General features: G+C 40.6%; 2 protein-coding genes across 3 annotated transcripts in view; both read right to left on the bottom strand.

Moving 5' to 3' along the window:
- Positions 1 to 8,707, bottom strand: part of LOC148426628 (kinesin-like protein KIF13A) — a 51,120-nt gene extending 42,413 nt beyond the window's left edge. For both annotated transcript variants that reach the window (XM_088410385.1, XM_088410384.1), the window contains exons 1-2: positions 8,356 to 8,707; positions 8,092 to 8,182 (exon numbers count right to left, since the gene is read on the bottom strand). In XM_088410385.1, coding sequence (XP_088266511.1) covers positions 8,092 to 8,182; positions 8,356 to 8,410 — 146 coding nt within the window. In that variant the 5' untranslated portion in view covers positions 8,411 to 8,707. The remainder of the gene's footprint in view (positions 1 to 8,091; positions 8,183 to 8,355) is intronic.
- A 1,397-nt stretch (positions 8,708 to 10,104) lies between these two features.
- On the bottom strand, positions 10,105 to 12,370 carry LOC148426627 (E3 ubiquitin-protein ligase NHLRC1-like). The gene has a single exon (XM_088411044.1). The coding sequence runs from the start codon at positions 12,225 to 12,227 to the stop codon at positions 11,031 to 11,033; it is 1,197 nt and encodes a 398-aa protein (XP_088267170.1). The 5' UTR covers positions 12,228 to 12,370; the 3' UTR covers positions 10,105 to 11,030.
- Between the last annotated feature and the right edge of the window lie 1,204 nt (positions 12,371 to 13,574).

Below are 13,574 nucleotides of genomic sequence, written 5' to 3'. Positions count from 1 at the left end.
CAGTGACAAAAGTGGGTGAGCGGTCCACGCATGCTGGAGGATGAGCCGCCCCAGAAGCATTCAATCGCTTTCACAGGCAGCTCTTCAAAAGGGAAACCAAGTTCATCAATCTGTTGATTTGGATGCGACTCTTCCCCGCCAAGTGACATTTACTACTGGGACACACCCTCTTTTGACCCTTTCCACTTGTGGATGTCACGTGTTTGAATAGGTTTGGCGTGTGGCAGCTATGGACTAAAGGTCGCAAAAGCAACAGGATGGCTGAGAAACACACATCAAAACGTCAAACGTCATTTTATGTCTAATTGATCCATTGGCCGTTTCCACTCACTTGAGAGACAAGCAAAAGTGGTGTGTAAATTCCAGTTTAGGTTTTTTTTTTCGTCAGCGCAAGAGAAACCACATCTGAGGCTGATGAACCACAGACGCAACAAAGATGGACGACGCCATCTTTTCTCCATTCTGGGCAGAACGAGGAAAACAAAAGGCGAGCCTCTAAACAATCAACCCTTTTCTGATTAATATGAGCAAGTCAATTTATGTGAACAGCATGTTCGCTTTAATGTATTATTACACCAGGAAGATCTCAGAGCATTTTACTCCATGGAAATGTTGATTACTGACACAGGCTGAATAAAAGAAAGACAAAGGGAACATTCCCGAGGGCAGTCGCCGGACAAGGCGGTATTGTCATTTCGGTAAGCTGAACAGCTGCTTGCAGGATCATTATGCTTATAAAAAAGTAAAAAAGCATTATGTATGCTTGAAGACACTGAATTAATAAAGCCAGGATGTGGGTTTAATACAGTAGCACCTAATACAGTACCAACTCGGGAGCAAAAGAAAGATAATAGCACTAAACCTTGTACAAGTAGCTTGTTTAAAACTAAAGCGGACTAGAATAAAACTAACAGTAGACAGAAGGCGTGGGTTGATATTAGATTTTGATATGAGCAAAGATGAGCAAAGATATAACAGCATCACAGTATGAAAATTACAGCTCTATTTTCTTCCATTGAATACAATTTTTTTTAAACAAATAATTGTCAATATTTAAATAATAGTGCAAAAGAAATACTTTGATATTCTTAGCTTTTTAAATGTTATTAGCTAGTCACAGTGTCCAGTCATATAAGATGTTTTTAGACAAAAATCTATTTATCCTTCACTCATGCAAAGAAGTTAAAAAAAAACAGTTTTCCATCTAATTATGCAAGCTTTAGTGATACCATATCACAAGTCCTATTATTGTCCAACTGCACCATGTTTCCGCAATGTCCACTGCGAGGCACCCTAGACTTTGATAAAAACCCTCTAAAAAATTGATTATTTTCAAAATCACATTACTTGTAACCATTAAAATAATAACAAAAACAAGTTCGCTTGACTAGTCTTAAATAAATGAGCGCTTAGGCTTGCCTTTTTGAAGTCACATTGAGAGCCATCTTGTAAAAACACGGGAGGGCGTGCTAAGGGTCATGACTTGATTTTGATGGTCAAGTTTTGTCCGATCATCTCTCAGAAGTGGCGACATCACCGAATTCAGCGTAGCGATTGGTTTACAAACACAAAGATGTTACCTTCTCCAGCGTGACACTTTGGTCTTAAGGCATTAAGACACAAGTGTCAAAGTCCAGTCCTCGAGGGCCGGTATCCTGCATGTTTCTGATGTTTGTCTTTCAAACACAACTGATTCACTTGATAAGGATCATTTTCAGTCTCCTGCAGAGTTTGAGAGTCTTGCAGACCTGCAGAGGTGATCGGTGGTAGAGCGGTTGCCTCCCAGCTGAGAAGCTGTGAGTTCGAGAGTAAAATGCTTTGAGTACCAAAGGTAGGAAAACGCTACACAAGTGAAAGTCTATTTAGCTTGCTGATCCGCTAATTGTTTGAATCAGGTGTGTTACAGCGAACAACATGAAAAACATGCAGGATACCAGCCCTCAAGGACTGGAGTTAGACACCTGTGGGATAAGAGGGCCTCCTCCTTCCTCCATGCAGGCCATGAAAGTAAAAAAAATAAAAAATAACTGCGTTGCTATCTATTTTCAGAGGCAGCTTGTTGAGTCACATCTGCAAGCAGCAGAGGAGAACACATTTTAATCCTCATTACCAGGGAGACAGTTTTAGCAGTTAGTGAAACCTTGACTTTTTAACACCTCGGTGAACCCCAAATAAATTTGATACCTACATAAAGTACCTACATACTATTTAAAAATCAGTAAATGCAGAGGATGAATAGTTTATAACTTAGCAACAAAAAATCTATTAGTCTTAATTCAGAGAATGAGGTTAAGCGTCTAATGATAATCCCTTTGTTAGAATAAAGTCATGAATACTCAACATTTTTAATATATCCCATACGGTGTGGATTATATATATATATATATATATATATATATATATATATATATATATATATATATATATATATATATATATATATATATAAAAAAGTGAACTCTGAAGTAAAGTTTGATTCCGGCCTCCCTTTCTGTTCCCATGCCACATGGTGTCTGGTATCGTTATTACAGATGAGAAGATATACATCTCAAGAGGCAGTTTTGTAAATCTTGACAACTTTGTATTCAGTCATGTCTGCAGGCAAGTTGGAACATGACAGACTGTAATACGGGCCCCCTCCTGGAGGGGTAATTCCTTGTCGTGCCCCTCCACTCGTAGCCACCCCAGTCAGCAGCTTCAGGTGTTTCTCTGCCTTTCCACTCCCGCTAAACCCATTGTGTCGACGGAACACAAAACGCGCATTCCCATGTCAAATACGCTGCAAGCGTGCCAGCATAACAGAGATGAAAGCTGAGAAAGACTACTAGGAATTTAGGGAAACTTAACCTGCCGCCCTGGGGTCCCTTCACAATCTGCGCGGCATCGGCCGGCGACTTAGGGATCACGAGTGGCGCAAAGAATGAAGCTCAACCATCAAAGCAAATCCTCAAAATTCTCAGACCAGGCACAAGTTTGCTGATGCTGTGTGGCCCGTCTGTGGAAAACATGATTTCAAATCTTTGACGCGTCATGAGATCATCTGCATCCCAAACCAAATTCCACTTCCATAATTTTAGCAACGTAAGACTCTCCGTTCCCACGGGAGTGGGGAAACTTCCCATGACTATGTCCCCTGCAGCCATATTTGGCACTTTAACACCAACTAAATCGGACACTTCTCCAGCACGCAGCAACAGGTGTCCTCAAAACACGGCTGCAAAAGGAAGGAGAAAAAAAAAGGCTCTTTCGCAGCTCGAGGGTCAAATTATATGCTTTTGTAAAACCGCTGTAGTCTAAACACGAGGAGCCAAATCACCAGCAGCAAGAGTACTGCGCATCAAGTCACGACACATGCAGCGTGGCCGGACAACACAATTCATTAGGATTTGGCGCACTGGACATCAGCTCGAAAGTTTTTAACTCATTCATTACCACTGAAGGCGCTTGTGACAGCTATAGAAGTCAAAAATCCATTTCAACTAGCCTGCCAGCGAATTAGCTTAGCTAGCATTCCAAATATGATCAAAATCAAAAGAAATAGGACTAACGGATCTGAAACGATCCAGTTGGCGTGAAAACCTAAATACATACAAAACTGTTACATAAGCAGCAGACATATGAAGGCAATGTGAAAACACACTTCATCTCCGCCCTCAACAATAGCAACCAGCGTCCCAATACATCTTTTGGAAATGACCAAATGCCAAATGCAAATTGTTGGTTGGTGAGATTGTGAGCGGTCACTGTAGAGACGTGCTTTGCTGTATAGCTGCTCGCCACCAACTGGTAATTGTTTAAAAATATGCAGCCAGTGTTAAAAAAATTTCTGACGCAACTTTCGCCATCTCGTTTGTTTAAGTTAAGACTGCTTCAAGTACAGCTGTCAAAATTAATTGTAAATGACAACTAATCTATCAATCGACACGGATTTTAATAATTGAGTCAATGTTGAGCTATTTTTGGCTTAGAATTCTCCAAATCCTCTGATTTAAGACTCTCAACAGTAATTATCCATCGATTTTAGTAGACCTTCATGAAAACAGGTTGATTATGTTTTTGAGTTTAAACAAACTAAATGGTTTTGGAACCATATGGTTTTATTTTGTAAACCAGTTTCAAAAAAATTAGTGAGTTTAACATCAACCCATTTCTTTCAATTGAATTGAATTTTTTACGCCTTTGATGTCAGGGACATGTCAGAGTCCGGATATTAAATCCGAGTTAATATCGAGTTAATAATAAAGAATACTCAATTTAAAAAAAAAAAAAAGCAACTGGTTAATCAACAGTAATATGGGAAAAAAACGTTTTATGATACATTTACATACAAAATTGTATTAAATTATTGGAAGCAATATTCTATTCTAACAAGATGCAATCCTGGCAAGCCTAGTTCAAAAAGTACTTTAGTTGTTTTAACATTTTATATTTTATAGATGTTATACTTTAGTTGCGTGTTAAGTATTGGGCTGTCACTATTGAATATTTTTATAATTGGTTAGTCTATTGATTATTTTATCGATTAACCGAATATTCAGATACAATTTTATATTGCATTAAAGTGTGTTACAGAAAACTCTTTTTTCTCATTTAGAATTTAAATACCAATTGCTGTTTTATTTTATATCGTATGTGATAAAAAAAACAATTAAGCAATATTCCACCAGAGGGATTGATGTCACAAACATTTTTTTAATTGATTCAGTCACTGCTTCAGTCATCGTTTTCCCAAAGTAATGTGAAATATACTATTTTGATTAAACAAAACATGAACAACTTTTATGAAGGGCTACAGAAGTCAGAATAATTACTGTTGAGAGGTTGAAATGTAAGGATTTGATTCATTTTACATTAAACCCAGGCTTATTAATCAATTACGAAAACAGTTGTCTAATTTCATAATCAATTAGTAGATCAATTTTTCTAGGTCTAGTTACGTTGCTTATTTACAGCCATTGAGAGCTATAGACATCAAAAATCCATTTTAACTGGGCTGGCATTAAATGAGTTAACTTATTAAATGCCTTCAGTGACAGCCAATAAGTTAAAAATGCCACTATATTGCACCAATGGTTAATGAAGACATCTGTTTAATAATTTGTGACACCTATAATAGATCCGCTTAAACAAGGCACTTTAAGCAGTATTATAATGATGCCACACTTTGTTTGCTTAAATTAGGTCTGAATGTGACCCGTAATATTTTACGGCTTCCATGCATGTCTTTAAGTGTCCGTCCTCTGCTCCAGTGTGAAACGCCATCATGTTACCCGGCACCCTTGGCTCAAATTAGCTCAGCAGCAAAACCTCGAGACATTCAGCGGCTGGGTTCAAATGCGTCACAATTGCTCTGCTGAGCCGATGGCTATTGGAAACTTAACGTCAATGAGCCAACATATCGAGTTGCACGCTGATGGGAGTCGCCTATCACTTTACTTGGCGACGTTTCAAATTGCCAAATGCAATGCACAACTGACATGTTCCAACCTGGTTCGTTAGCTTTTTAGCGACGTCAAGGATTCCCAAACTCTCAGTCAAGCCCCTAAAATATTTTAACTGTTGTCAAGGGGGAAAAATATTGATTAATTTCGACATACCTGACTCAAATTTGTCACAGTAAGATGTCAAAATAATGATAGACTTATAAAGTCAGAACCAATTTTTTTCAGGGGAAAATCAAGTCAAACTCAAGCCAAACACAGAAAACGGGTGACCCAACATTCTATATTCCCAGGATCGCTCAAGTTCGGTTCACAAGAGCCCCTAGCCACCCTGATTTGGATGTTACCCTCTCGACTGAAACGATTTAGATTGTTGTCAGGCTTCTGCGAAGCTTGCAGATAACAACAAAAACAGGCTGACTAGGGGCTCCAGAGAACAGGACTTGGGCACTCTTGCTAGGTTGTCAAAAGCAAGAAATTACAAGATTGCAAGAAACAAAGTCCTTGGGTCATTTTGACCCGGGTGGTGTTTAGTTACTCAAATGTGGCAGGAATGCATGAAATCATTACTTTGTTTTAATTAGTGTTATGTTCATTTTTCAGTAACAGCAATGATGTCTCTGGATCAATATGACCCTAGAGTATGTTCAATTATCCAAAAGTGTTCGAAACAAGTATTTGTGTGGATAATCCTACTAACACTGAGTCTTTTTTGCCCTCAGCTAAAGCATTCATATTTGTGGGTCTTTTTGACCCGTGTTAAGATTTATTAAGAAAAATGTCAAACAATGTTAAATTCCACGTACAAATCAAAATTGTGTCTGATAGCCAAGCAAAGGTATAGTGCAGTGCAGTGCAGTGCAAAAAAAATATCATTCAAATGGGTCAGTTTGACCCACAACAACAGGAGGGTTAATTCATATTCTACAAGTGCAATATTGACCAGAATGCGTGAAGAAAATGATCTCACGAGACTCTCGATTTAGGGTGCCACAGTGGAAGAATGGTTAGCATATTAGCCTCAGAGTACAGAGTTCAATTCCAGCTCACTCTGTGTGGGGTTTGCATGTTCTCCCTATGCCAATGTGTGTTCTCTATGGGCACTCCAGCTTCCTCCCACACTTGAAAATAATATGTAGATATTTTGCTATGCACACCAGCCTGCTTCCAATTCCTCACCAATTATTATTGACAGTAACAACTTCCTTTTTGGTCCCCTGTATCCCAGTATTAGCATTTTTCCTTTAATTGCATGAAATGAATGAAGATTTTCTACAGTCTTTTCCGTTTGTTCATAAAGTACCTATTTTGCATAGAACACATAGGAGGAAATAAAAAAATACAATGGAAAAGCACATATTGCATGGAAGGAAAAAACCAAATTTGTGGTTGTTCACCTTTTTTGCAAGGAGTGCAGTCAAGAACAATTAAAATGGTGCTGTAGTGTCTCATTTTGGACACGGGGCGGCACCCACGTAATGATATACATGACAAGACGTTTGAAGCTTGAAGAAGAAAGTCAGATCACGTCAAATTACTATGTGCTAACTGCTGAGCTGTAAATCAAGTAAAACTTAAAAGAAATACAAGGCTGATTGTTTATAACACTTATAGAACACTTACTAGAACACGGACTTATGGCGAATGTCTGATAACGGCGACCCGCGCTCATAGTTAATCTTTTTGGGGCGACCTGCGCTGTGTAGTAGCACGATGAAGCTAGATGCTAATGGTTATGCTGTGGCGGCCATTACGACAATGCCTCTCACCCAGCATGCAAGTTGGACTGAACCTTTGATGCTTTGAACCTTGTGGCTTCGACTTTGATGATTTGGACAATGTTGTGCAGTAGTGTGATGCGAAGAGTAAAGATGTATACTAGAACAGCAACGAGTGCTTTCTTCTTCTTGTCACATCTTGCGAATGCTATATATAATTAAAATCTTCATGTCAGATTTCTACATTGTGTCACTGAAGCAATCGGCAAACTATTTTGCTCAGGGGTAGCAACTGGTCACTTACGCTCTTAAGTTGCAGTGCTACTCATTTTTGTGATGCTTCACAAAATAATGATGCAGCCCGAATTAAATCTACTCAAGGGTCAGATCCAGCCCGCGAGCCGTACGTTTGACACCTCTGCTCTAAATTGTCCCTAGGTGTGATTGATTGCGTGCATGGTTGTCTGTTCTTGTGTACCCTGCAATTGTATAGCAACCAGTCCAGGGCGTCCTCCGCCTACTTCCCATAGACAGCTGGGATAGGCACCAGCAAGCCAGCAACCCTAATCATCATAATCGGTTGGACTTTCCATTAAGTTACATGAGAATAAAAAAAAACTAAAACATTATGTTACACAAATATTTCTTCAAGGAAACTTCACACAAGAAATAGGACACCAAAAATACAAGTGTGTTATGTTATTGCATGCTGCAGCAAAGTTATTTGTGCACTTGCACTTGGGGTCAGACGTTTACATAACACCCCCGGAACTCCTAGGGTGCTCCAAATATTTGGTGACACTCAAACCAAGCACAGTAATCCAAACCATATAAGAGAAAACATTTTGACGGATGGACGACCGCAATTCAAATCAAATTGTGTTGGGAGTGATGCCATGTAAACAATAAGGAACATTTGGCTTTGTTTTTACCTGTTGTCTCCTTTTGCATTGGAGGGCGGCGCGTGCAGAACCGTCTGGTTGTCCTCCATATCCACCACGCATTTTGTATTCAGCTCAATTTCTGCACCAAGACGTTTGTTTTTGCAAAACAAAGCAGACGACTGGGTGTGAAAACGCGAATTGATTTGATTCCGCTCAAACTCAACAAGTCTATTAAGTGGCGCTCTTTGAAAGCGACCAGATGAAAAGTTCGCGGAATTTACCAACACACATTCAACACTTAAAACGACTCACCTCTGCGGTTCATAGGGCGAACTCTCACTGCAACTTTTACCTTTGTATCCGACATTTTTTGTCCACTTTTTGCCTCTCTGCTCAGCGGGAGAAAGTCTCCGGACAAGTCCGGATTTGTAGCGAGGCAAAAGGCGACAGACCGTGAATCAAAGCGCCACTAAAGCGTCCGCTCGTCAAAAAGAAACGTCAGCAAAGCGTCCATGGTTGTCCTTTATATCCACCGGTCTTTGGTTTTTAGGTGCAAATCCACAGCTCGACTCCGCTTCCAGACAGCATCCCCACCGCCATCTTCCTCCACGCACCGTCCGGGAGCTCGACGGCTCTGCTCTGCTCTCCTCTGGCAGGCTATGGAGGCTGCACCAAAGCGCCCAAAGAGGGGCAAACCCTTTTTTTTTTTTTTTTTTTTTTTTTTTCACTGTGCACCAAACCCGGGAGCTCATTGGTGGGGAGGCGGTGACAACATGTGATGTAGCGCAGTGATTTACAAGCTCCTATGAAATGATATTTTGTCACCCAAATATTGCTGGGCATCAATACCGGTGTCCAAAATGTGGCCGGTGGGCTATTCGTGGGCCCGCTGTAGTATTAGTGAAAACATTTTACTCAGACCATAATGCTCTTTGTGACAAATGAATAAACCCCAACCACAAGAAATAAAGGGACACTGTGTAGAGTTCAGCGCCATCTAGTGGTGAACTACAACTTTAGTCATTGGATGGATGGATTCATTTTCTAAACTGCTTGTCCCCACAAGTGTAGCGGGTTTTGTGGTGCCGAGACCAACTGTCTTTGGGCAGCAGGAGGACACATCCAAAACTGGTTGCCAGCCCATCAGAAGGCACACGAAACGAACGACCATTCACTCTCACAAAGGCACTCTAGGCATACCAACCATGCATATTTTGGGGAATATGTCAGACAACCCAGAGAAAAAACACAGGCACAGGAGAACATGCAAGCTCCACTCAGGTAGGATTTTTATGCAAAATAAAAATATTTTCTAGCTCAGTGGTTGTCAAATGGGGGTATGAGTACCCCTGGGGGTACTTGAAGGAACTCCAGGGGGTACTCGAGATTTTAAATAAAACAAACAAACAAAAGATACTTTAAAAATAATCATTGAATGAATGTATTGTTTTAGGAAAATATAAGTTCATGAAATGAATTCTATGTTCAGTAGGTTTGTTTTTATTTGTTTGAAAACCCAGATTCTCCCCATACTAGAATGGTAGTAAAGTAATAAGTAATAAGTACATCCTGCAGGGATTATTACTATTATTTTATTACTCAGACATTTTTTTTTTTTGGAAGGGGGAGCTGAAAAATAATTATGATCACAGAAGACCAAATAACACATTTCCATTTAATAATAAATGACCAAATTTCTTACAGTAAATATGTTTTATAATAAACTTTTCTAATTTTAACTGTAAGATTTAAGACAGGCATATTTTTTCATTGAAAAATGATGTCAGATACACAGATGGCAGACACATTTAACTGGGCCTGGTATGTTCAAAAGTGATCAGTTTCACCTGCAATTGGATGTCAGCATCAAAATGTAAGGCTTCGATTTATGTCTAGTTGAACTACCTCAAGAACTATTGTGTCGTTTTAATCTCGCGAGGTCTTGTATGATATTTCGCCACGCCTCTACTGAAGTCAGGTTACGTAGGTCAGGTCGCGCCTAAAAAGAGGCAGACATATTTTGCCACCATGCTTTCAATACCTGAAGGACAATTTTGTGAACGTTTTGCAGTTCAGTTATACAATAAATAAATAAATAAATAAAACATCACCTTCATTACATCACATGAAGGCTATTGAGACAAGGCAGCCATTGTACGTGACAAAAATGTCAGTACACCACCAAACCAAAGCGTCAAAAATTCTTAATTTACCAACAAATTGACCTATTCAAAAATCTGCTCATTTTATTTGACATGAAAACAGATATACATGTAGGAAGCCATAACTTGTTCGGTTGTATGAATTGCGACAAGGGGATACAAAAGTTTATTGTACCGCTAATCGAAAAACATTTGTATGTAACTGGCAAGAAAAACAAACGTAGATGTCTCTGCCATCAATACATATAATTGTTCACTTGGGCTGATTCATAGCTTTTACATAACTTGCTTAAAAAGCGATATTCAATTAATTACAAACAGCCATTCAGCCACTTGTGCAAAACCTTTTTTTCACAACTAATGGTTGAGCTTTAAAATGACTAATTAATCAAATTAATTAGATGGTTTGTCCAGTTGTATTATTATTAGAAAAATCATGTGACATTTGAAAGGTTCCCTTGCTATATCACCCTGGTTAGAAAATCAATGGTCTTGACGAATGAAAGATAAATAGAAAGATGGATGGATGGATGGATAGATAGATAGTTATCTATCTAGATAGATAGTATCTATCTATCTATCTATCTATCTATCTATCTATCTATCTATCTATCTATCTATCTATCTATCTATCTATCATCCATCCATCCATCCATCCGCCCGTCCGTTCATCCATCCGCCCGTCTGTTCATCCAGCTATCTACCTAGCTATCTTGCTAGCTAGCCTACTAGCTATCAAGTGAGCCTGCTATCTGACTCTCTATCCTACTAGCTATTAAAGAATAACATAAAATTGCAATTTGACTACACAGCCTGCCTGGATTCTCAAGAGTAGATCTTGACTGTGTGATCTCCACCATCCACAACGATGAGAGTGTTGCTAGATGACACCAGTCCAACCGGTCTAATGAGGTGTTCTGCTACAAGAGGAGTGAGGACAGCATCACTAAGCACGCTCCCAAAAGTCCAAATCATGCCTTGAAAGGAGTCGGCCACAAGCAGGTGCCCGTTTCTGTCAAAGGTCACAGCAGACATGTTGATTGTGACTGAGGCCTTCAGGCTCAGACTTAAACTGTCTGTCTGATAGAGGATGTGGAAGTCTGGAGTGAATACTGTCAATCGGGAGTGACTTTGCCTCCTTACGGAATGTTTCTCATCGGCCACATGCTCCATCACCGCCGTGTGACCTGTCGTCCTGCAGCAGGCCACGGATTTGGGATTCTCCAGGTGCGACGCGACCGCTCCCTCCTCCAGCGTGACGCCACGTTTGTAGTCCACCCGAATGCGGGACAGCGTTCCTGCCTGGACGTCCGACACTAGGACACGTCCTCCACTGTCACTGTCCACCCCCCACGGCATGGAGAATCCGGCTTTTACCGTGATCACATGAGTTCCCCTGGACGTGAACACCTTGACGGCTTTATCTCCTGCATCGGTGACCACCACGTGACCGCAGGGGGTCACCGCTACATCCACGGGGTAGCGGATCTCCTCGTTGTCGTGCCCTCTTTGCCCGAATGAGATGCGCTCCTTCCCCTGAGGAGTGAATACCACCACCCTCTTCTCACCATCGTGCGCTACAAATACAGTCCCCGAGGACTGTATCACCGCCAATCCAGATGGATTGACAAGCGTCCCCCAGCCCCCAAAAGTCAAACACAGGTGTAAGGCTTTGCCGCTCACACCCGAGGGCTCTTCTTTGTCTTCCTGTTTCTCCACCCTAGGAGAAGCAGAACTGAACGCGAGCAGCTCCTGCAGGTCACAAAGAGGCTGGCAGTGGGAGGTGGCGCCAACAGGGCACAGCTGTCGACAGAAGGGGCACTCCAGCTTCTTCAGGAGAGGGTGGGACAGGGCCCCCACGCATTCCGCGCACAGGACGTGACCGCACGACAGGTTCTGCGGCCTGCGCTGAGCGTTGAACTTCTCAAAGCAGACTTTACACTCTAGCAAGTTGACCCGGATCTCTTGCAACGTGCCCTCGGGTCTCGGAAGGCCGCCACTCCTCGAGCAGCTGTGCGCCATGGCTGCAGATGGATGTTCCTTAAGCTTTACTCGAGATGCATGAAAGAGAAAAAAATGGTTAAGGCGCTTCTAATCACGCAGAGATGAAAGGAAAAGGAGAGACACGAGAAGAGCACTGCAACATTGTTGTGCTGTGCAGTAGGCCCAAGTCACGTGACGAAAGTCAATAGATCAGTATTCTTTGCTGCCCTCTTCTGGAAACAAATGACATCAAATGCTGCTAAAGCACTCAAAAGGGCTGCTAAATTATATTTTAGCCATTTTCAACAGTAAAAAGTCCAAGTTTTGCCTACAAATGATTTGATAACCAAATGATTTGTCATATGCAATCAATAACGCATTTGAAAACACATTTTCACTTGCTGTCAACTAAAAATGACATCACTTGTACTCAGAGCTCACGTAACCAAACTCAGTTTGTAAATGTCACATGAGCAAATCCAGAAACAGCTGGGCCGGAGTGTATGTGATGTCATTTTTAGTCGACGGTAAGTAGAAAACTGTCTTAAAGGTATTAATTGCGCACAAAAAATACTTTGGCTACCAAATGTTATATAAATAATTAAAATGTTATTGGTGAAAACAGCTAAATAGGTTTAGTATACTTTTAAAATATAACCTTTGAGCACATCGTGTGACGTCATTTTCAGTAGACGGCAAGTGGAAAAACGTGTTTAAAAATGAAAAGAATTTATTACATTTTAAGGGAGTGACATTTCATTGAGCACTCCCAAAGTGGGCTAAAAAAACACCCATGTGAACAACAAAGGGAATATAAATACTGGAAATATACTAGAAATTGCCCTTAGGTGTTTTTGTGTGCCCTGTGATTGGCTGGCAACCAATTCAGTGCGTTCCCTGCCTTCTGGCCAAAGATAGCCGGGATGGGCTCCAGCATGCACTTGACCCTTGTGAATGGAAGTGGTTAAAGAAATTGATGGACGGGTTTAATGAAATACACTGGTTAAATTCCTACCTTTTATATTTTAATAACATTTTATAACTAATTTTATGAGTTAATTAACCATTTGTAAAATAAATACCAAAAGATATGAAATAATTTTTGCAAAAGTGATTTACTATCAACATGACAGGACTTCTGATAATATAAAAGGCCACAAGTGATCCCTGGAACATAACTTTCCACCAATATTTTATATGAAATGAAATATGGCGCTTCCCTGTGGAGCATAAAATACGGTTCGTTCCTTTAACTCACAGGCGGTTTCATGCGTTTCCATGCGACATAGATACTTACCACGCCTCTCAGGAGACTCCAAATTCCATGTGAATCCACTTCACAATCCCACAAGACTTTGCCCTTCGCCGCAAAGTCACATTTCCTTG

Source organism: Hippichthys cyanospilos, chromosome 3 (genome assembly GCF_059441005.1).
Source record: "Hippichthys cyanospilos isolate Australia breed blue-spotted pipefish chromosome 3, RoL_Hcya_1.0, whole genome shotgun sequence".
Classification (NCBI taxonomy): domain Eukaryota; kingdom Metazoa; phylum Chordata; class Actinopteri; order Syngnathiformes; family Syngnathidae; genus Hippichthys; species Hippichthys cyanospilos.
This window is presented reverse-complemented; position numbering and strand designations above follow the sequence as displayed.

Bases quoted from the DNA above. Each gene is read 5' to 3' on its own strand.
- LOC148426627 (XM_088411044.1), bottom strand. From the start codon at position 12,227: ATGGCGCACAGCTGCTCGAGGAGTGGCGGCCTTCCGAGACCCGAGGGC.